The sequence below is a fragment of the Thalassophryne amazonica genome, chromosome 2 (assembly GCF_902500255.1).
Source record: "Thalassophryne amazonica chromosome 2, fThaAma1.1, whole genome shotgun sequence".
NCBI lineage: Eukaryota > Metazoa > Chordata > Actinopteri > Batrachoidiformes > Batrachoididae > Thalassophryne > Thalassophryne amazonica.
In genome coordinates, this window is record NC_047104.1 from 130693741 (window position 1) to 130718664 (window position 24924).

Consider the following 24924-nt stretch of genomic DNA (forward strand, 5'->3'; position numbering starts at 1 on the left):
TTCAGGAACAGTTCCATCTAATCTATTTAGTCTCACAGCCACAGTTTTGCATAAATCATCCTGAAATTTTCACACAATAGTCAACCAACCATTAAATTATATATATATTACATTTTCAATGTTAGTGTGATGCAACATAACTGGCCATAACTTTGGAGCTAGGAATCATAGGGCTTTCCAACTTGGCTCATATTGCTCCTCACAGGAAGGCACTTCTTGTGTGACCTTGATCTTTGACCTCTAAAAGTTCAGTCAGTGTCAAAATTGACCAAAAATGTTTCCAAATCTGCCATTTTGAGATGATACCTTGGCTGACTCTTATTCATAATACCAATAGTCCACTTGTTATGATGGAATTTACATTTTCATGTCAGTATAAGACAAGTTCATCAAAATTTGTCATTTTTCAAGTGGAGAAATATTGAGAACCTTGAGCTGGTAGCAAACTCCACGCTAACATAATGATACATTTGTAACGAAGGATCAGTATAATTTTGTACTACACCAGTATGACACTGAAAATGTGACTACTCTGTTGCTGGAGGTACTTGCAATCTGAGTGCAGCTCTAATTGTGAGTAGAGTTGGTTGAAGACATGGATGGACCGACTCAGACTATCAATTACACTTTTATTTTTTCCCCCTGAAACAAGTCACTTAGGGTTTTCAAGATATTTACAAAAAACGAAACCACACCAAAAATTAAATAAATGCAGCGTAGCCTTTTACATGGTATGTTTAAATGTACATCATGTTACCATAATCAACTTAACTGCTCCAGTCACACTGCAAACAAACTCCGGATTAGTTCTGAAATAAAGAAAATTACAGTAATTTTTCATCTCAGGTTTAAATAAATCATGTTAAACATTCCAGTTAAAAATTCTACCACCACATGTCTTTACATTTGGACAATTCCATTATGAGCAACCTATGCTTTAAAGAAGTGAGGAAATCAACAAAAATGTACTGACCAATGATCAGAGTTGTTGGCCCCAAAACATAAGTCAGCTGCAAATCGTGAATTATCCACTCAATCGGCTCAATAATCTTAAGAAACATTGAAAGCAAACACTAGTTTCTAACCTCAGGAAGGTAGACAATGAGCTACAACCTTGTATTTAATCTATATGAGCCGTGATCTGAGCTGGGGAGGAAAAAAAAAATAAAATAATTGATCTGAACGAGCAGAAGGCAGAGAAATGGAAGAGTAGGGACCATCTACAAGTGCAAAAACAAGACAGCAGAAAAATATTCAATAATTATAATAAATTCAGGTGTGTCACCAAATTCACTGATCACATCAGTGTCTCCTGCTGGTTATACTACAGCACTCAGTTTGGGGAAAATGTGCAAAAATTTAATTTTAGTGATTTATTTTAATGATTAAAATGAGCAATACAAGTCACCAATTCACTAAAATTCAATTTTTGCACATTTGCCCCCCCAAAATAATCATCATCTTTGCCGTGATAGAGTTCACGATCAAGATCTCCTACAGTAATTGAGCCATAAACTACTTAAACTGAAACACACACTATAATGAATGACGTTCACGTTTTGCTAGACATTTTTTCAGTATTCAATTAGTTTCATTTTTTCAGTATGCAATTAACAGTTTGTGGATAATTCAAGATTTGAGGATTAAAGTTTTCTGGAAGTTACCAAATGAAAGGTCTCCCACATATTATAAAGACATTATGTAAAACAGACAACACTCTGGGGTCTGCAGACTCGATGGCACGTTCAGGTCCTTTTACTATAGCTTCAGTAATTTTCCCCCCCTTTTTTTAAAAAAAAAAGAAAAAAAAAAAGGCACTTTTATATAGTATAATGCCAATGTGTTGAAGATCATGTTCAGAACAATTGCAACACTGTAAAAGAGTTTTGCTATCAAGCTGAAAATATTAAATTGAAAAATATTTGGATGAACTGTTTAGGTGTCAGAAATGGGTTTATCAAATCTTTAGATTACAAAAGTAGTATTATAAGAAAAGATTTTAGCTCAGTTTCTAAATTTAAAAAAACGTACTATATAGTGCAGTAGCACCACCATAAAACAGAGACCCCTTATATTCTAAGCACATATTTGTGTAAAAATAATTGTTCTCTCACCATTTCCATCTGAATATCCACCAATTATTTTAACAAGGTCCTCATTGATGAAAACCAGGATGTCCATGTCATGTTTGGGGGTGGGGAACCCTAATCTGTCTTGGCACAAACATGAACTGAATGTCTGAATCTCATTTCCTCTAATTTTTTTTTTTTTTTTTTAATGGAGGTTTGTCATTTTACTTTTTGGTATGTGTCATTTTGACTGAAATGGCTCAAAAAGACCCATTGGTAAAAAATGATTAAATAAAGTGCTAATCAAAGTCAGCATGTGGTCACAACAAATATAATCCATCAGTACTGCTACTTCAACAACAATGGCCAGGATTAATATTCTCCACATTTGGTCATTCTTAGAAAACCTATAGCTCTGAACAGACTGATTTCACGGTACTGGCTTTGCCTCACCTGGATGAGACATGCTTTTCTTTAGCTCCTTGAAACACTCGCTTGACAGTGTGTGGATCTCATCACTTAGCCTCCGCCGGCCATCATTTGTCAGGTGCCACAAACATGACCTTCTCTTCCCATCTCGACACAGCTGGTGGGGTGTTTTACGGAAACTGTTGCTGAAGCACAGGTTATGTCGGATGGTGTTTTTCCAGCCATCTGGAGCCGTCTGAAAGAAGGGGAAGTGCTCTCTGGGAAAGGACATGAAGGTTGTTAACAGCTGCCAAGTCAATCTAATCAACCTCTGTCTGGTACTTGTCTCCCCACAACTCGAGGGAAAGATGACAGAGGTGCTGAGTCATTACTGTAACTTAGCCAACTGAAGAGGTGTTCATACTTTTGAAAAGCCTTTGCCAGAAATTAGAAACATCATTGAAACTTTCTAGATGAACCAATTACACTCCAAGTTTCTCAAGCTTGGGTTCTCTACCAGAGGCCTTGGAGTTTGAGGGTTCAGCACAGTATCCTAGTTGTTCTGAGGACTGCACTCTTCTGGACGATAAAAACTTGAACCCACCTCCAATGTTTCTGGACCCGGTTTCATGAAGTGGTATAATCTTTTAGTGTACTAAGCTTACTTAGTCGACTATGGTTAGTTGCCCGACATTAGCCGCCTAGTCACAGTTTCACGTCAACAGCTAAACTTGTACATTAGCCAACTTACGCCAGTCAGCAATTTACATGGGCATAGTGGCCTTGGGAGTGCTGTTGCCAAGAAATTCCTCCAATGTCAGTTTTGTTTACTTCCAGGTTGGTTGTGTGTGTGTGTTTGACTCCCGCCCACATCCACGAAAGTGAGAATTTATGCCTGCACAATAATAGAGATGCACTGATTTTGTCTCTTCTCTGCTCCAGCAGAAGAAGACATCATTTAGGATATTAATAGAAAGATTCGTGGGGTTGTTTGTTTCATTTCTAATGAGCCACACAGCATGTTTTTTGCTACGAGAGGGTTTATGCAACTTTCGTGGGAGAATGGTGGTTCTGAGAGGCATTATCTTCGGTTAATGAGGCTCATCTCCAAGCGTGGCGCTAATTTCAAGATGTTCAAAATTTAGCAACAACAGCGTGGGGCAGTTTGTGTACGAGGTACTGCGACGACCAAATGAGATTTTAGAGGCATGTGCGTGGTGCTTACGAGGCTGCTAAAAGCCCTTTATCCCAGTGCCTGGCAGCTAAGCAGGACCTGAGAGGCTGCCCTCTTGTGCACACAATTCCACCTGCTCTGTGCTCCGGATGCTGTATATAAATAATTATTTGTAGTGGCTTTTAATCAATTCTGCCAAACCTTGAATCCCGAAAACACCTCTAATTGCTTCTGGAGTCATCTTATGGATCTAACAGGTTTGGTCGTACAGTGTGTGGTGTTCAGCCACACAGTAAGGACAACACCACCACACGAACAGATTTCACACATGAACATTTACAGCTCACAAAGGAAATCTCGCAAAATCTCGAGATTAAACGTGACTTCAGAGTAAACAAACGGAGGTACTTTGTGGACTATTTAAAACGGAGGAAGAAAAAAAACTATACAAAAAGAAAAGGTGTTCTTTAAAGGAGGGGAGACAGTGCAACCACCGGACTTTCTGGTAAGTCAGAACAGCTGTTTTGATTTTATTTTCCGCTCTGTACGTTCGTCTCCTCGCTTTCTGATTGGCTGCATGTCACATTCAGCAGGCTGTGTGCTCGTTTGTGGTAGGAAGACAACACGCTGCGATATCGGGCCAAAAAAAAAAAAAAAATCCAACATGTTGAATATCCCCGATTTGCGATTGGAGCGCTCCTAACACCCTTCCGAGCAGATCAGAGCGCTCTTAACACACCACACATGGCACGTATATCTGATAAGATTATCTTTAGCGTCATCACGATTGTCGGGGCGTCCTTAAGATTGTCGGAAGGGGAAGATCGGGTCCAATATTGGCCTAATTATCCTGCCGCAAGGCTGGCATGGACTACAGGACAACAAGCAAGCAGCTTGGTAGAAGACAATAACTGTTATGATTATTTATTAGAAAGCGGAAGAAACACAAGACTGTCAATCTCCCTCAGTCTGGGATTCCATGCAAGATCTCACTTTGTGGGGTAAGGATGATTCTGAGAAAGCTCATAACTACACAGGAGGACCTGGTCAATGACCTGAGGAGAGTTGGGACCACAGTCACAAAGATTACATTAGTAACATGATGCTGTCATGGTTTAAAATCCTGCAGGGCAGCAAGGTCCCCCTGCTCAAGCCAGCACATGTCCAGGCCCATTTGAAGTTCATCAGTGACCATCTGGATGATCCAGGGGAGGCATGGGAGAAGGTCATGTGATCAGATGAGACCAGAATAGAGCTTTTTGGAATCAACTCCACTTACCATGTTTAGAGGAAGAGAACAACCCCAAGAAAACCATCCCAACCAAGAAGCATGGGGGTGGAAACATCATATTCTTAGTTCCCTTCCAGTTGGTTTCCTGTACAGTGTGTACCTCTCCTTTCCATGATATCAGCCAGTTCTCTCCCTTTACCAGTCAGTCATACTGCCAACATGCAAAGTCCCAAGTCACATCCACTCTAAATTTCCTCCTCTCACTCAGACTTCAGAGAGGGTCTCTTTGCCATGAAGTAGACCAATTTGCAAAGACCCCCTGTTGCAAAGACCGCACCACTGGCTTTGTTTAACCAGGCCTCAACTGATTGTTATGGCAATTTGATTTATGACCTGGATGGTCATTTTGGCACATAACTGATGCCATTCCACAGAATGTACTGACTGCAAACCCCATGTGGCTGAGATATGGCAATATACATTATCTTCCTCTAGCCTCATTTATCCAGACTTGGGACCAGCACCCAGGCTACACACTCCATATGGCTGAGCTAAACCTCCATATTTGTGCGAGCTTTATAGGTTGAAGCTTGACATGAAGAGGTTTTGCTTAAATTTGGGCCAACCTTGTGAAATTATAAATCTGCTGAACATTGAGACTCCTGTTGGGGCTGCTGCTCAGTGCCATGGCGATGAGAATGCAGTAGTTGACTGGTGGACGAGACCATCCTCCTGGCTTCAGCAGATTACCATCCTGCGAAAGGGAAGACCTGTTGGCAGGGAGACCTGAGGACTTTACTTTCATGGGAACAATTCTTAACCTGGAGCACCCTCACCCTGGCCTTCATGGTTCTCACTCTGCGTCTGCTGTTCACTGGTTGACAGACAGGGAAATCCACTGAAGAAGCATAGTCCCTTCTGATCTGCAAGTATGATACATTAACATTACAGATAAACGTATTCATCAACTTAGAAATAGTCTGTCTAAAGTTGCAAAAAAAAAAAAAAAAAAAAACCCTACACCTCATTGGGACACTAATAAATGATCCATCTCACAGCAAAACATTGAAGAATTTGATCATGAGCAGGTGAAAAATGCAGGCCGAGACTGGAACTAAGCTACACAAAGACTGAGTTTTATATATATATACACACACACACACACACTCAACAAAAATATAAACGCAACAATTTTGGTTTTGCTCCCATTTTGTATGAGATGAACTCAAAGATCTAAAACTTTTTCCACATACACAATATCACCATTTCCCTCAAATATTGTTCACAAACCAGTCTAAATCTGTGATAGTGAGCACTTCTCCTTTGCTGAGATAATCCATCCCACCTCACAGGTGTGCCATATCAAGATGCTGATTAGACACCATGATTAGTGCACAGGTGTGCCTCAGACTGTCCACAATAAAAGGCCACTCTGAAAGGTGCAGTTTTGTTTTATTGGGGGTGATAACAGTCAGTATCTGGTGTGACCACCATTTGCCTCATGCAGTGCAACACATCTCCTTCGCATAGAGTTGATCAGGTTGTCAATTGTGGCCTGTGGAATGTTGGTCCACTCCTCTTTAATGGCTGTGCGAAGTTGCTGGATATTGGCAGGAACTGGTACACGCTGTCGTATACGCTGGTCCAGAGCATCCCAAACATGCTCAATGGGTGACATGTCTGGTGAGTATGCCGGCCATGCAAGAACTGGGACGTTTTCAGCTTCCAAGAATTGTGTACAGATCCTTGCAACATGGGCCGTGCATTATCCTGCTGCAACATGAGGTGATGTTCTTGGATGTATGGCACAACAATGGGCCTCAGGATCTCGTCACGGTATCTCTGTGCATTCAAAATGCCATCAATAAAGTGCACCTGTGTTCTTCGTCCATAACAGACGCCTGCCCATACCATAACCCCACCGCCACCATGGGCCACTCGATCCACAATATTGACATTAGAAACCGCTCACCCACACGACGCCACACACGCTGTCTGCCATCTGCCCTGAACAGTGTGAACCGGGATTCATCCATGAAGAAACACCTCTCCAACATGCCAAACGCCAGCGAATGTTAGCATTTGCCCACTCAAGTCGGTTTACGACGACGAACTGGAGTCAGGTCGAGACCCCAATGAGGACGACGAGCATGCAGATGAGCTTCCCTGAGATGGTTTCTGACAGTTTTTGCAGAAGTTTCTTTGGTTATGCAAACCGATTGTTTCAGCAGCTGTCCGAGTGGCTGGTCTCAGACGATCTTGGAGGTGAACATGCTGGATGTGGAGGTCCTGGGCTGGTGTGGTTACACGTGGTCTGCGGTTGTGAGGCTGGTTGGATGTACTGCCAAATTCTCTGAAACGCCTTTGGAGACGGCTTATGGTAGAGAAATGAACATTCAATACATGAGCAACAGCTCTGGTTGACATTCCTGCTGTCAGCATGCCAGTTGCACGCTCCCTCAAATCTTGCGACATCTGTGGCATTGTGCTGTGTGATAAAACTGCACCTTTCAGAGTGGCCTTTTATTGTGGGCAGTCTAAGGCACACCTGTGCACTAATCATGGTGTCTAATCAGCATCTTGATATGGCACACCTGTGAGGTGGGATGGATTATCTCAGCAAAGGAGAAGTGCTCACTATCACAGATTTAGACTGGTTTGTGAACAATATTTGAGGGAAATGGTGATATTGTGTATGTGGAAAAAGCTTTAGATCTTTGAGTTCATCTCATACAAAATGGGAGCAAAACCAAAAGTGTTGCATTTATATTTTTGTTGAGTGTATATATATATAAATAAAAATGAAAAAGTAGTTTGTGTTTCAGATATTCTGAGTTTCACCTGATTCCCATTTGAATAAGGTAGTTTCAAACTTTTGAGTATCCTTTTAGTGATTAGTGCAGGTTTTACCTTCGACTCTGTGGATGCGACAGCAGCGCGTGACATTACGTCATGTGAAGAAGCAGCACAGACGCCCCCTGGTAGAGGGTCTGTGGTGAGTTTGTCTCCAGGCTCCGGTGGAAACGTTCTGGTATCTTTTTGCTCACACACAGTTTGACCCGTTGTGTTTTCTGTGTACTGGATCGGGCAAGCAAGGTTAGGATTCACCAAGAGCCAAAGGGTTGGTTGCACAAATGAATCTGGTAGAAACATGACAGCATCACAGTTAATAAAACACATAACTCAAACTGATTTATAAAAAAAAAAAAAAAAAAAAAAACACAGACAGTTACCCAGAGGTGAAATCTTTAACAGCAAATAATCCAGAATCCCAGATATGATGAGCCTAACAGTTTCTGGTCCAGCATATGAAATTCTGTACGATCACACTGTTTTGTGTCATTTTAATGAAGCATTCTAATGCTACAGTATATACAGTTGGTCAGATGTTTACATGAACCCATTATGGACATGAATGTCAAGACAACATTGATGATTTCATCAATTGCTCCCAGGAAGAACAATTTGCACTTTTTAAAAAACAAACAAAATCGATCAGTCTTTTGGTCAGTCTAACAAGGATCTAAATGTTCATTTGGCACCAGCTGCCCTTCCTGACACGATGGCAGATGTACTTGGAAAACTGAACATGCCACCTTCTTTTTGGAGAGGTAAACACAATTTACCTGGAATAAGCATCCATTCCGCCCTTCAAAATTATACATATGGGTTTTCTGTTGCATTTTATTTTTTCCGAGGCCCCTTAGTTTTTCATTAATGAATATGATCAACTACAGCTGTCCCAAAGATTTGACAAAAGTGTGCACAACATTTAGGCAAGCAAGAATTTCGTTTGTGTGTGTGCCCACCGACAGAAGAGGCTGTGGAGATCTGTGGTTTTGGATGTCACGGCTGGGGAACATGAACTGTGTTTGGACGGACATGCACTAACAACTGTCCACTGTGACGTGTGTGTGTGTCTGCTTGCTGTTCTCATGTGGACATACATAAAAGCATATCACTGTTGCAATGAGCTGCAGCAAGTGCACGCACATTGACAAGCTACCCCAGGTGAAATAGACCACCAGATCATAACATGCAGCGGGGAATCTGAATGTCACCTCACCCACGAGAGTTCTGTTACACATGACACTGTCTGTTCTGTGGTGCGCCATCCACAAGACATGCGTGTTGGGCATGATAAGAGTGCCCTGGTTCTCATTCATGTCATGACTGTACATCTGTGACCATGGGTCATCTACAGTGGAACAGACGGATCATATTTGTATTGTCCGCTTGATAAGAGGGATTCAATAAAATGTGGTGTTTTTATTTTTTCTTAAATGCGTCCATGTCCTCCTTTATGTCAGGCATTTTCACGCACCTTTTATAGGACAGCGATGGTAGCTCAGTGGTAAAGTTTCTGGCTGGCAATCAGATCTTTTGGAAGTTGCAGGTTTGAATCCTTTGGGTGGCGTGCATTTTTTATTTTCACAGCTGCTCGCACTCTGTTCCCCTGTGCACAAAGCCATCACAGCAGCATTATTCAGGCCTGACTGTCGCCTCGATGTTTTCATGATTCCCTCATATTGTTCCGCCCTGAGTTGTACTTATTTATACTGTGTGTGAAGGGGCCTTTAGGAATGCCAAAACAGGACCACCACTGAACAAGCTGAGAGTTGCAACATTAAGATTTGGCCAAGAACTATCTGAAGATTGTTTTATGGACAGATGGAATTAGTGACTCTTGATGAGCCATGGCTGGATGACTGATGGACGCACAAAGCACCTCTTCAAGTCAGACACCAGCAAGGTGGAGGAGGGGTGTTGTATGGGCTGCTATTAACAAGGATGAGCAAATGAAAATAAACCCCCAAACCTGTCAGTGTCTAGAAGATCATTTCTGCAATCAGTGGTACAGGTGAAAGAAAGGTGAGGTGATAGCCAAGCAGTACTCCACTGCTTGGAGTACTGCTCATCAGCAAAGTTCTCCAAGATGACAGAATAATGACATGATCACCTTATTCACTAGTCTTTAATGCCATTGAGAACTTGTAGGCCCTCCTAAAACATGAAGTTTACAGTGAGGGAAAAACAGTACACCCGTGTGAAAAGAAAGATTCCATGAATGAATAAAAGGGTGTAGGCAGAAGCAAAAGCTTATAGACACCTGCCCATTTTACCATATATACACACACACACACACTCGTACATACACATATAGACATATACACACACACAAAAGGACCAAAGCACACACCTTTGACAATAATCAATGAATGTAATTTTCTCATCACAAAATAATGCACAATCCGAGAACTCATACCAAATCAATAAACTTAATTGTCCACACTGTAGCAAGAGCTTATATATTTTTATAAAGTCTTTTAATGCTGACTAGAGTACCACATAATTTAATATGTTCAGGACAGATGTTCACACCTTTTACAGAACCAGTGACTATACAGTAGTCTTTAATTTATCAGATAATAATGTTCCTACTAAGTCCTTGAATTTCAGACTATTAAAACAAATAGTGGGTTTGTTGGCTCACGGTTAAGGTTTAATAATGATATTTCTTATGGCTTTTCTTAGCAATAAAAATATTGCATTAGTGTTTTATAAGCGTTTCCCCAAACCTCAATAGAATGTCATATGGAGCTATTAATGAATAAAATGAGATACTGAGGGAAGAAATCTTGGGCTTTATGGGTGATTCTTTAACTATGGGCACTATTGGCCTTGTAAATGTAATTTCCACCACACCATTGCCTTACAATATAAAGCGCCTTGGGGCAACTGTTTGTTGTGATTTGGCACTATATACATGTGCTCTGATGTCACTGTTTATCTCCATAGAAACTACCCAAACAATCTTTCATAAACTGTTTAGGGACATTACAGTGTTGTGGTGGAAATTACGGCAATAGTGTGGGACAACTACATTTTGTTTAAAAAAAAAAATCACAACAGTTGTATGACATTGGATACCCCAATTATATTTTGATTATTTTACTGATATTTTATTCAGAGATATTTTAAAACATTAGAAAAAACGTTTTACCATTCATTTTTATCATTGAAGATCAAAAGTCTGGGTGTGGGACAAGCACAAAATGGCAATATTTGCAAATAATGATGCTGAAAAAAAGGTGAAAAATTCATCATAGACTACTAGAACAAATTTCTTAACACACTTTCATTGTAAAGATAACTATAAAAGTGTGAAATTTCCCCTTTTTTCTGTTTTTCATACAATATGATCAAAGGACATAATAAGTGCCCATAGTCTAAGAATCACCCTTATACAGAAATGCAGTGGCTGTTGACATTTTGGATTTAATAATTTATGTGTGTGTTTTCCAGCTTAATTCATCATCAATGATAACTCCAAGAAATTTTGTTTCAGTTACAATTTCAACATCATGTAATAATAAATCAAGGTGCTTCTGGTGGACCGTGAGGCACCTCAAGAGGGGAAAACGGGGAATCATCCAAGATGTCTACAGTAAGGATGGGACTCTGTTTACCTCAACTGAGGATGTAATCCGGTGCTGGAAGGAACACTTTGAGGAACTCCTGCATCAGACTGGAGCACCCTCTATAGAAGGTGCAGAACTGAAAGCTGATGGAGGACTTTCATCAGCAGGGGCGTCGAACTGGGGGAGTAAAGGGTGCTATGTACCCAGGGCCCAGAGCATAGGGGGGGGGGGGGGGGGGCACAATAAAACTGGCATTAAATACATTTTTGTGTTGCATGTTATTAATGTCCATACAATTCATCTTGTAAAAGAATATAATTAGAATAAATGTATAAGGGTGATTCTTAGACTACGGGCACTTATTACGTCCTTTGATCCTATTGTATGAAAAACAGAAAAAAGGGGAAATTTCACACTTTTATAGTTATCTTTACAATGAAAGTGTGTTAAGAAATTTGTTCTAGCATCATTATATGCAAATATTGCCGTTTTGTGCTTGTCCCACACCCAGACTTTTGATCTTCAATGATAAAAATGAATGGCAAAGAAACGTTTTTTCTAATGTTTTAAAATATCTCTGAATAAAATATCAGTAAAATAATCAAAACATAATTGGGGTATTCAATGTCATACAACTGTTGTGATTTTTTTTTAAAACAAAATGTAGTTGTCCCACACTATTGCCGTAATTTCCACCACAACACTGTAATGTCCCTAAACAGTTTGTATGAAAGATTGTTTGGGTAGTTTCTATGGAGATAAACAGTGACATCAGAGCACATGTATATAGCGCCAAATCACAAACAACAGTTGCCCTAAGGCACTTTATATTGTAAGGCAATGGTGTGGTGGAAATACATTTACAAGGCCAATAGTGCCCGTAGTTAAAGAATCACCCATAAATGTTGTGAAACATAATTCTGCTCTAACAATAATATTGAAAGATCTCTGGGAACCCTTCCCACCCCTGCACAGTTGTTCAATGGTTTAGCCCAGGCGCACGGGCGGCACGCTGCTCCCCCCCACACACACACACACGTCCCAAACGGGATCTGACAGAAAGAGGAGAGGTATTTAGTATGCCTGAAACAACTAATCGAGTTAATTGACTAAAATTGATTATCAAATCAAATCAATTTTATTTATATAGCGCCAAGGCGCTTTATATTGTAAGGCAAAGCCATACAATAATTACAGAAAAAATTATTAATTATTATTAAAATAGTTGTCAACTAATTTAGTCATCATTAGTTTAGTCATCTTTTCATTTCTTCCATATAATCAACTGAGCTTTGCTTTGAATCTTGAACCAATGAAGGAGTGCTTCGAGCTGCTGCTTCGTTGGTTTCATTTGTTTTATTTCGCTTTATCTTAATTTTCCCCACGAAAACCCTAAAAAGCATATGTCTGAGAGGAATATTTACCTTTTTTATGTTAAACTGACCTGTTATGGCCTTCTGAAACAGTTGATAGATGTATTTTATAACCTAAAAACAGGACAGATGCTAACGCATTAGCATGTCTATGGCATTTTCAATGTTAAAGTTAGCATTTAGCTGCTGGCATTTCAGCATGTTTGTGCATTTGTTTTCTGTATAATAATTAAGGCTGTGGCTATTCACACGGCAGACGTGTCCATAACTCTCATTTCACTATTCGCACGGCAAGACTCTGGCAAAAGGCCGACCCTATTCGAACAGCAGCCATGTCCATAACTCTCATTTAATGACACTTATTTAATGCAGTATGTTTGTGTGACCGCAGGACCTTGGTGGTCGGGACGGCGGTGGGATCGAACCCAGACGGCTCACACTAAAGACCATTCCTCTACCAGGTCAGCCAAAGGGGACTTCCGTTAGCCAAGCTAGTGGGAATGTCTTTTCAATCAGGACCCAGGACCTTCATCCCTCTACATTTGTTTATACAAGTAGTTCCAAGTTTTACCACCAGAGTCTTGCTGTGCGAATAGCCAAATGAGAGTTATGGACACGGCGGCTGTGCGAATAGTCACTTGTTGTCATAAAAGAGTCAAATGTATTACAAAGTATAATATTTTTTAATTTATTTATATATTAATAATAGCAACAATAATAATAGTAATAATAACTAATAATGCTACAATACAATTTTAGAGAAAGAGACAAAAGAACCTGATAAAACAAAACAGAAAATATAGAACCAACTAACAAACATAAATAACTGTTTCCTGTGAACACCTAGTGACTCTTACATCTCCACTTCATCCCTGTTTTATTTATTTTTATTTTAATGATAAATTGTTTTGGTCAAACCACATCTAAGCTGTGTTTTTACACAAGAAAAAATAAAACGCAGTAAACTGCACATGTGTCTTTTCAGGAAAATATCTTATTAAAGATCACATATTACACTTTAGTCGGGCCTGTAAAAATGCTTTTGTGGACTCTTGCTGTAATACGTTGTCAGTGGTTGAGACAGTTGCTGTAGGCATCTAAAAATGCTCATAATTGGGTGAAACCTGATGGAAATCTCTGGTGTGTCGGTGATGTATGTATGTGCAAAATAAAACTAAACACTCCAGGTATGTTTTTGACGAGAACATAACTGTTATAAGCTCAAACGTTGATGTTGCGTGATAAAGGCCTTTAAATAATAATTTAATTAAATAATGGCAAAATTCACATGTAAGTTAAAAAAAAAAACAATCGAAAAATAATCAACTGATTGATTGATTACTAAAATAATCATTAGTTGCAGCCCTAGTGTTTAGACTAAGACATGTCTTTCCTAAAAAAAAAAACAACAAAAAAAAAACTAAATCAAAGTCTGGATTTCAAGAAAGAAGAGTAAAAAGGACAGGAAAAGAAAACTAAATGAGGGAAAACAGTTGCTAACCAAATTCTTTGAAAAGCGAGGCGAGCTTGAAAACTAGCAATATTGAGTGGTGCAATTTGGTCCCCCAGACCCCCCAACTCAATATTGCTCCCCCATCTTTAAAAATGGGTTCTGACTCACAGTTGTGACCTAAGGTACACATGATTTAGACCTGGTCTGACTACGCATTACAAATTTGGTGTTTGTGTTAATAAAAAAGAAGAGTGTGTGTGGGGGGGGGGGGGCTTCAATATGGTTAGTACCTAGGGCCCAGAATTTGGTGCTACGCCCCTGTTCAGTCTCCCTGCTGGAAGTCACAGAGGTAGTTAAACAACTCCACAGTGGCAAGGCCCTGGGGGTTGAGATCTGTCCAGAAATGCTGAAGGCTCTGGGTGTGGGGGGACTGTCTTAGGCCTGGTTCACAGGGCAGGATAATTAGGCCGATATCGGACCCGATCTTCCCCTTCCGACAATCTTAAGGACGCCCCGACAATCATGATGATGCTAAAGATAATCTTATCAGTTATTCCTGTACGTGTGTGGTGTGTTAAGAGCGCTCTGATCTGCTTGGAAGGATGTCAAGAGCGCGCCAATCGCAAATGGGGGATATTCAACATGTTGGATTTTTTTTGGCCCGATATCGCAGTGTGTGTTGTGTCCTCAGACCAAAACGAGCACGCAGCCTGCTGAATGTGATGTGCAGCCAATCAGAAAGTGAGGTGACAGCTATACAGAGCAGAAAATAAAATCAATACAGCTGTTCTGACTTACCAGAAAGTCTGGTGGACACGCTGTCTCCACTCCTCTAATGAACACCTTTTGTTTTTCTATTGTTTTTTCCCCCCACTGTTTTAAATAGTCCACAAAGTATCTCCGTTTGTTTACTCTGAAGTCATGTTTAATCTCGAGAGATTTTGCGAGATTTCCTGTCTGAGCTGGGAATGTTCATGTGTGAAATCTGTTCGTGTGTGGTGTTGTCCTTACCATGTGGCTGAACACCACACACTGTACGACCAAACCTGTTAGAGCTATGATTTTTATCTTCACGTGTGGTCTCAGGTTTTGGAACCTAAAGATAATTTTAAAATCCTGTCGTGTGAACCAGGCTTTAGATGACATCTCTTCAACATTGTGTTGAGGTCTGGGTCAGCCCCTAGGGAGTGGCAAACTGGGATGGTAGTCCCCATATTTAAAGAGGGGGACCAGAGAGTGTGTGCCAATTACAGGGGCATCACACTACTCAGCCTGCCTGGTAATGTGTACTCCAGAGTGCCAGAAAGGAGGGTTTGGCTGTACTTGAACCTCTGACAGAGTAACAATGCGGGTTCTGTCCTGGAACAACCGACCAGCTCTTCACTCTCAAGGATCCTAGAGGGGGCCTGGGAGTATGCCCATCCAGTGTACATGTGTTTTGGACTTTGAGAAGGCACAGGCTCAGGTACCCTGGGAGATACTGTGGGAAATGCTGCAGGAGTATGGGGTGAGGGGGTCCCTTCTCAGAGCGATCCAATCTCTGTACTCAAAGTGAGAGCTGTGTTCGGGTGCTCGCCAGTAAGTTGGACTCATTTCTGGTGGGGGTTGGCCTCCGCCAGGGCTGCGCCTTGTTACCAGTCCTGTTTGTGATATTCATGGAGAGGATATCGAGGCGTAGTTGGAGGAGGAGGGTCTCCAGTTTGGTGGGCTCAGGGTCACATTGTTGCTTTTTGCAAGTGATGTGATCCTGTTGGCTTCATTGGCCCGTGACCAACACTCACTGGATAGGTTCACAGCAGAGTGTGAAGCGGCTGGGATGAGGATCAGCACCTCTAAATCTGAGGCCATGGTTCTCAGCAGGAAACCGATGGAATGCCTACTCCTGGTAGGGAATGTGATCTTGCCCCAAGTGAAGGAGTGCAAGTACCTCACAGTCTTGTTCATGAGTGAGGGGACAATGGAGCATGAGATTGGCCGGAGAATCGGCGCAGCAGGGACGGTATTGTGTTCACTCTACTGTACCGTTGTGACGAAAAGTGAGTTGAGCCAAAAGGTGAAGCTCTCAACCAATCTTTGTTCCTACTCTCACCTATGGTCATGAGGGTTGGGTCATGACCAAAAGAACTAGATCACGGGTACAAGTGGCCAAAATGGACTTCCTTCGTAGGGTGGCTGCTGTCTCCCTTAGAGATAGGGTGAGAAGCTCGGTCATCTGTGGGGAGCCTGGAGTAGAGGCAGCTAAGGTGGTTCAGGTATCTGGTAAGGATGCCTCCTGGGTGCCTCTCTAGGGAGGTGTTCCAGGCACATCCATCTGGGAGGAGACCCCGGGGAAGACCCAGGACTAGGTGGAGAGATTACATCTCCACACTGGCTTGGGAACGCCTCGGGCTCCCCCAGTCAGAAGTGGTCAATGTGACCTGGGAAAGGGAAGTCTGGGATCCCCTGCTGAACCTGTTGCCCCTGCAACCCCAAACCCGGATAAGCGGTTGAAGATGAGTGAGTAATAATAAGTTTCTACTTAAATTCCTGGGCTTATTTCCAAATATAATACACTTTGTTTTACCAGGATAAAGTGAGAATTATTTAAATCAAACCACTGTTTAAATTTCTGCAGTTCCTTCTCCACCATGTCCAAAAGCTGTTCCAAATGATCCCCACTACAGAACACATTTGTATCATCAGCAAAGAAAATACAACTCTGACTTAGGAATTAAAGAAGATTAAAATATAAAAGAAACAGCAATGGACCAAGGACTGAACCTTGAGGCAGACCACCATGTAATCTCAAAAATTCTGAGTTTATCCCAATATGGACACAGTGATACCCATTTTGTAGATGGCTGCCTATCCAGTCATGAGCCATTCCCCTGATACCATACCTCTGCAGTTTATCCAATAGTAAGGTATGGTCTATGGTATCAAAAGCTTTCTGTAAATCAAAGATTCTATGGATGGAAGGCTTATGGTACTTCCTGAGAAGAAGGGTGGCTACACAAATTATTTAAAATAAGCACACCAGTAAGACAGGACAACCCATTAGGGTAACTGGTGTGGATGATGTAGACTTGCTAGATGCTTTTAACCTCATTTTTTTTTTCTTGGTTTGAAAGGTCCTTCTCATTAGATCTTCACATTAAAGAGAACCACTGAAACCTCAAAACGCGTTTGAGATATCCCAGACATAAGCCACCACTCTTAAATTTCAATTTATATAGCACCAAATCACAACAAGGTTGCCTCATGGCGCTTCACACAAGTAAGGTCTAACCTTACCAACCCCGCAGAGCAACAGTGGTAAGGAAAAACTCTGAGGAAGAAACCTCAAGCAGACTCAAAGGGGTGACCCTCTGCTTGGCCATGTTTCATACAAAAACAAAATTCACAAAACAAACATACAGGAAATGTTGCCGGTGCACAGGACAGGAGGGTTTCCAGAACAGACACCACACACACATCTCTGGATGGAGCCGCACCTCAAAACGGAGAGAATAGCAGAATCAAGCATCAGAATGACAACAAATACAGCGTAATTTGTCAGCATTAAGCAACAAGAAAGAAGAGATACTAAGGTGATCACCAGCCACTAGCCCCAAGCTTCACTAAAAGACCCAGAATTTAGGTGAAGTTGAGGCCGCGGCACACTCCGTTTCCTAATAAAATTAATTAAAAGCATAGTAACATACTATCCCATACAAAAGGGAAAATAAGTGCATCTTAAGTCTGGACTTGAAAGTCTCCAAAGAATCTGACTGTTTTACTGATGCAGGGAGATCATTCCACAGAACAGGGACATGATAAGAGAAAGCTCTGTGACCCATCACGTCACGTTTGTGTCATTCTTGGCACATTCCTGACATTCTTAACACATCTGAATAGGTTTCTTAATAGTCGTGATTTTCGTGGAGCATGTTTTTGACTGTCCAAAAAAAAAATTAAAAAAAATACACTTCAACGAATGTCACGCTCCACCCTCATTTCGCCTCGTGTCATGGAGGTCGCAACTGAGCGTGTTAATCTGTCGCGATTAGTGGTGATACTTAATAGAGTGCGATAGCGTTCGAATCTGATGTGCGCACCGCATTCAGCTTCATTTCTGCAATATGCTGAAGGACAGTGACACCAAGTTGGCTAAAAGTCTCGTTCCAATGCTCCTCAGTGCGCTCCTGCAGGTGTTTCACCTGCTGCGCCTGATGTTTGGGAAAACGAGCTCTCTCCGTCTCCTCCTCCTCTCTGCGCCACTCCATGGCAGAGAGCCCAACTAAGCATGCAGTCATAAAGTTCTTCTGCTGTGGCTGTTGAGGAAGAACTAGAGCGATCTGAATTGTTCAGCAGCTGACAGTTGGATGAATATGGGTGTGTGTGGAGACAATTTGCCTAATTCACAACGTGACAGAACTTAATGATGTGCTGTTACGCGCAACAGCGTGGAACATTATTCTTGACAGTGCGTAATTAACAGGTTGTAGCAGTTCCTGAGGAGACCTGATGCCTCTGCCCTGAATCATCACATTCGTGGTCAGTGGCCAAGAATGTATACTTCGTGGCATTCATGACTTGTCATTATGTGTAAACGCAGCATTAATTAGGTCAGCTAGGTAGGGAGGTGCCCCTCCGTGAACAATTTTATAGGCTACAAGTAGTAGCAGAACTTTAAACCTTGTTAAAGAAGATGAAATTAGGGAAGGCTGCTGGCCCTGATGACATCATCTGTGGATGTACACTCCACTATTGCTGGATCAGCTTAGTGGAATTTTCACAACACATGCAGATAGTGAACCTAACCCATGGAAAGCCGCAGCAATACCATTCCCCAAGCAAATAAATAACTGAATGAATTCATACCAAACACTAACGTTTTTGATGATCAAGCACTAAGAAGAAAAAAAAAAAAAGTTATGAAGGATGAAATCTCCTTAACTTAATCACTGGACTCATAACAGCTGAGTGGATCCTTGTCAATTGATTGGTGCCTTCTATGTCACATGACATGGATTAATTCATCCCATTTGTGTTGCATTGCCTTTAGAGTGTGGCTTGGTTACATATGGTTGGTACCATTACACTCTGCACACACGTGCTCGTGCACACAAAAATCCACTGTGCTGTCTGGAGGCTGTTAGGAAGAACGAATGAAAAGCTGGACTCATTTGACGTGATTTTTTTGCTGCAGTGAGGATGTGCACAGTCTTTTGGTAGTACACGCGCGCACAAGCACCGACCCAGTTGTGTGTCTGTGCGCGCACGGGGGACAATGACAATGATTTGATTGAGCTAACTGATGCTGCCAATTCTTGTAACACACACATAATCCACTCCGCTGTAAGCCATCTGGATGCATTAAGAACTGTTCACATGAAAAGCTGACATGATTTTTGGCTGGAATGGGGAACTACAAAGTCTTTTTTTTTTTTTTTTAAATGAAGTCCAAAGTCAGTGCACAGTATCACTGGACTTTAGCAGCAGAATGCCAAATAAGTCTCTTTTCTGTTTATAAATTTATAGCGTATCAATTGACAAGGATCTATTTTAGCCGTTATATAAAACAAATACTGAATGTTTTTACATTCTTTCAATGGTATGAATATTTCATGAGGTGAAAGCTGGAACAAGCCATTCAACGAGGCAAAAGGTCAATGTTGAACTCAACTGTGAGGTGCCCCTCAGACCAACTGTCACAGGACAAAACATCTCTGTGAAGGGTTTACAAACTGGAACAGCCTTCCAACAAGGATACGAACCAGTCCCACCCTGAGTGCTTTTAAAAAAATGGCTCAAAAACAATCAAACCTTTCAACACAGGTGAGATGTATTGTACATAATCTCATGTTTTGTTTTAAGTTATTTATTGTGTGAGGACTACAGATGGAAAGTAGCTTTTAGCTAAATCTGGCATATTTACACTAAGGCATGAAAATGTACAAAGTGTTCATTAATGTGCATTGTCCGCATCAAATAAACAAATAAATAAATTTGCTGGTTCTATGGGTTATTTGTGAAAGATAACCAGTGTCTGACATTGTAAAGGGTATGCTCCAAGATCACTGGCACACAACTTAATGACCTCTGCTCCCTATGGAATAGATGAGCAGTCCAGAGAGCAAACAGAATATTGTGCCAACCAGACCATGTGCTTTATAATGAATCCTTAAATGTGCCAACATGAAAGACAAACCTTTAAGCAAATGATTTCACGGCTTCTGCCATAAGGCTGCTAAATGCACAACTGTGATCCTGCTTCCTTGACTTTTTTTTTTTTAAAACCACACACTGTGCCGTGTGATGGTTGAATGTGGATTCAAGCTGCTGTATTTATTATTTTATCCTGTATATTATGAATGGACTGCAAGAACAAATTACCCTTTTGGAACTAAGAGTACTGTGGATCTAATATACTTTAATAAAAATTTTTTTATATCCGCCAAGGACGCAGTACAATCATCAGCATTCATGTCTGTTAGCAGGATTAAATCAAAACTACTGCAGATTTTGACGAACATTTCCACCAAAGACGGACATTAGGCCATGGAAGACTCCACTGAATTTTGGAGGTGATCCAGATTGTGACTCAAGTGATTTAACTTAATAGACTTTGAAGGATTCCGTCAAAACTACTTCACGGAGTCTCACCAAATTTGTACTACAGATATTATACAGATACTAGAGCATGAAGACGCCACTGAATTTTGGAGGTGATCAGGATCCAGATTGGTGGATGTCAGAAATCTGATTGCTGTTGTTAGTTTTGTTACATAGTTATGTTTGTTCAGCAATAAAATTAAACCTTAAGAATACAACTTTCCTAATAATTCTACATGCAGTGTAAAGTGGGCAAACCCTCTATGATGTCATCCATGAGTTTTCTGATGATTGGATCTGACGGTCAGAGTGGCTCTATGCTGCCATCTTGGCCAATGGACAAGTGGATAAAAAGGGTGGAAGACCCGTGTGAATCATGAAGCCCAAACTAGTTCAGGCCAACAGGCTAAGTAACTTTGACTAATTAGTGCTAATTACCCTTCCTGTTAAAAGGGAGTTTTTCCTTCCCACTGTCGCCAAGTGCTTGCTCACAGGGGGTCGTTTTGACAGTTGGGGTTTTTCTGTAATTATTGTATGGCTTTGCCTTGCAGTTATGAAGCACCTTGGGGCAACTGTTTGTTGTGATTTGGCGCTATATAAATGAAATTGATTTGAATCACAAAAACTCTCGAATGGAAATACGCAAGCAAACTTGTCTGTTAATATAGTTAGCCACACCACCAGCTTCATTTTCTCAGATATTTGTAAACGAAGTGCTTAAAAAGGTAGATCGAGTCAAGTCCATAACAAGTAGCAGCCACTGCTAACAGCTGGACTTCACTCAGACCACAGGCCTTAACTTTATGGCTTAAAAAGATGAGCAGGTTCACGTGATCAAGTACACAGCAGAAAATATGCTGTCAAGACAGAGCCTTTTGGGACAACACACAGTCACATTTTTATGTTTGATCAGTGCCCCTTTCAATCATTGAGAGGAGTTTGACAGCTCTGTTAAGTCATGGGGGGAGACTAGTTTTTAATCAGGTGTGTCATTTCCCCTCCAACTGTGCATCTGCACTATCAGGGAAGATTCAGCTATGTTTTGGTCATGGTTAGTGTTTGCCCACACGTCACACAGTGCAGTCTACTCATCATATATTGACGTTTGTTCAAAGTGTCAAAACGTGGCTGTGACCCTGTGATGGATGGAACGATGTCCATATTTCAGATGGAAACAGCTTTTGCAGTGGTAGGATACAAGCATTTCTATCTGAAGGATTTCAGTGCTGATACCAAACATCCCAGAAGTGTTACTCTCGCAGATCAACAAGGTTCACAACTAAATGGCAGCTCAGCCAGAGATCCAGAGATGTTAAATATCCTGGCAGAAGATACAGCATTATAAAACCACAGTACTTTAAGTCTCCAAAGCTTGTAACTGAAATAATTACCCACTTATCTTTTCTTTCAACTCACCTGATTTCTGTTCATGCCAGTTCCCTTCATCGTTTCTTCTTGTAATTCTAGAATAGTGCCATTGGACAAGGTACTGATCATTTACCTTGTCATCTGCCAAAGAAAAATCAATCAACTGGAGTGCATTTATAAAATAAATAGTTCAGCTAAGGGTCAACAGCCCCATCTTTTCATCATTAACAGAGTGAGGGTGCTGGTTAGGGTGCTATTTTGCTAAAATTTGAGTGGGGGTGCTCTTTGTAACAATCCACATGGAAGGCAACAGGAGGCATTAGAGTACCAGTGGAACTGCATCTGCACCAGAAAAGTCAACTTTTCACATTACAGTCACCACCACCCCTCTCCCCACAGTCATTTGAGTTGCATTTTAACAAATTGCTGTGCAAACATGAAATTAAGTGCGAAAGTGAAATTAAGTGACAACACATCAGCTAATTTATGGAGGTACACTAAAGTAGTTGCTGGCAACAGGTTGGACCCAGTTTCTCTTCAAAATTGCCTTTATTTTTCCATGGCATGCATTTCTCAAGGCATTTGAACATTTGATGCATGCCTAGAGATGGTTGTGTAAAAATACCAGAAAATTAGTTTAATAATTAAACCAGCCCAGCAACTGAAGCCACTTTTATCTCTTCACCTTCTTAGTTTCTGGTTTGAACTTAAGTAGATCAATGCTTTAGGTTTCTTCCATATGACTGGCCAATTAGATATTTTGACAGGTGTGCCAATGAAGTGGTCAGTGAGTATATACAGAAATGACCAAAGAAGCTCAAGTCAGGTTATATACGTGCTTTTTAACAGTCAGCAACAACCCCAAACCAATTACCTTGACAGAACTGATCAGTGGTCGTCGCCAGCTTCAGCTCCTTTTCCATATCCCAGTCTGTGAGGCCTGTCGAGCAGTGCAGCTCCAACAGCCGAGCTTTGTTGCAAAGTTGCAAATTCATGAAGCAATGACTTCTCTGCTGGACAGAAGAATGTTCTGATGCAGGTTGTGTGGCCAGCCTGCAGGATGCTTTTACAGCTGGAGATGTGTGTCCTGATTGGACTTAATTAGACACAAAGTCCCATCTGTAGGAGGTATTTGCACCTGCTGCAGAAAACCTCAATTTGTTTAATAAATTAAAACAAAGGTTCTAAAAAGACTTTACTCACATTAAGGTATGCAGCTCAGCTTTATTATATGTGCTAGCAGGATTGTTTTTGATTGTTTTTTTTTATCATTTTAAAAACATGATTATGACAAGAGAATGAATTGACTTAACCATCACAAATGTGACAGAAAACAGAGTAGGATAAGAGTTTAGCTTAAATCAGCTATTGGAATATCAATTAGAAAAGTTATTAATCATCCTTACCAGTGTTTTGACCACGGTACAGACAACCAAAAAAAACTGTTGACTAGTTAGGTATTGGAAAATGGTGCAATAGGGTTTAAGTTACTTATGGAATGGGATTATGTTTTTCAAATGTAAAACAAGTAATGATATCGATTGGTATTCATGATTGCAAACATATAATATTGAGTATAATCAATACATTTCATCCATCCATCCATTCATTTTCTTCCGCTTTATCCGGAGTCGGGTCGCGGGGGCAGCAGCTCAAGCAAAGCCGCCCAGACCTCCCGATCCACACACACCTCCCCCAGCTCCTCCAGGGGAACCCCAAGGCATTCCCAAGCCAGCTGAGAGATGTAGTCCCTCCAGCGTGTCCTGGGTCTTCCCCGGGGCCTCGTCCCAATGGGATGTGCCCGGAACACCTCTCCAGCAAGGCGTCCAGGGGGCATCTGGAAACGATGCCCGAGCCACCTCAACTGACTCCTTTCGACGTGGAGGAGCAGCGGCTCGACTCTGACCTCCTCCCGAGTGAACGAGCTCCTCACCCTATCTCTAAGGGAGCACCCAGCCACCCTGCAGAGGAAACTCATCTCGGCCGCTTGTACTCGCGATCTTGTTCTTTCGGTCATGAGCCAAATCTCATGACCATAGGTGAGGATCGGAACATAGATCGATCGGTAAATCGAGAGCTTTGCCCCCCTACTCAGCTCTCTCTTCACCACGACAGCCCGATACAGCGACCGCATCACTCCACCGATCCGTCTATCGATCTCACGCTCCATCCATCCCTCACTCGTGAACAAGACCCCGAGATACTTAAACTCCTCCACTTGAGGCAAGGACACTCCACCGACCTGAAGAGGGCAAAGCACCTTTTTCCGGTCGAGAACCATGGCCTCGGATTTGGAGGTGCTGTTTCTCATCCCGGACGCTTCACACTCGGCTGCAAACCGCCCCAGCGCACGCTGAAGGTCCTGATTTGACAAAGCCAACAGAACCACATCGTCCGCAAACAGCAGAGACGAGATTCTGTGGTTCCCAAACCAGACCCCCTCTACACCTTGGCTGCGCCTAGAAACTCTGTCCATAAAAATAATGAACAGAACCGGTGACAAAGGGCAGCCCTGGCGGAGGCCAACGTGCACTGGAAACAGGTTTGACTTACTACCGGCAATGCGAACCAAGCTCCTGCTGCGGTCGTACAGGACCGGATAGCCCTTAGCAAAGGACCCTGGACCCCGTACTCCCAGAGCACTCCCCACAGGGTGCCCCAAGGGACACGGTCGAACGCCTTCTCCAGATCCACAAAACACATGTGGACTGGTTGGGCGAACTCCCATGAACCCTCGAGCACCCGATGGAGCGTGTAGAGCTGGTCTAGTGTGCCGCGACCAGGACGAAAACCACACCGCTCCTCCTGAATTCGAGGTTCAACCATCGGTCGAATTCTCCTTTCCAGTAC

General features: G+C 41.8%; 1 protein-coding gene across 1 annotated transcript; it reads right to left on the minus strand.

Annotated features, from left to right (window-relative positions):
- Positions 1–719: 719 nt before the first annotated feature.
- On the minus strand, positions 720–23069 carry LOC117504204 (forkhead box protein N5-like). The gene is made up of 7 exons (XM_034163600.1): positions 22949–23069; positions 22123–22215; positions 7793–8022; positions 5719–5805; positions 5509–5636; positions 2523–2755; positions 720–809 (listed from the first exon to the last, which is right to left on the minus strand). Exons 1-7 carry the CDS (start codon positions 23067–23069, stop codon positions 781–783), a joined length of 921 nt encoding a protein of 306 aa, XP_034019491.1. The 3' UTR covers positions 720–780.
- Between the last annotated feature and the right edge of the window lie 1855 nt (positions 23070–24924).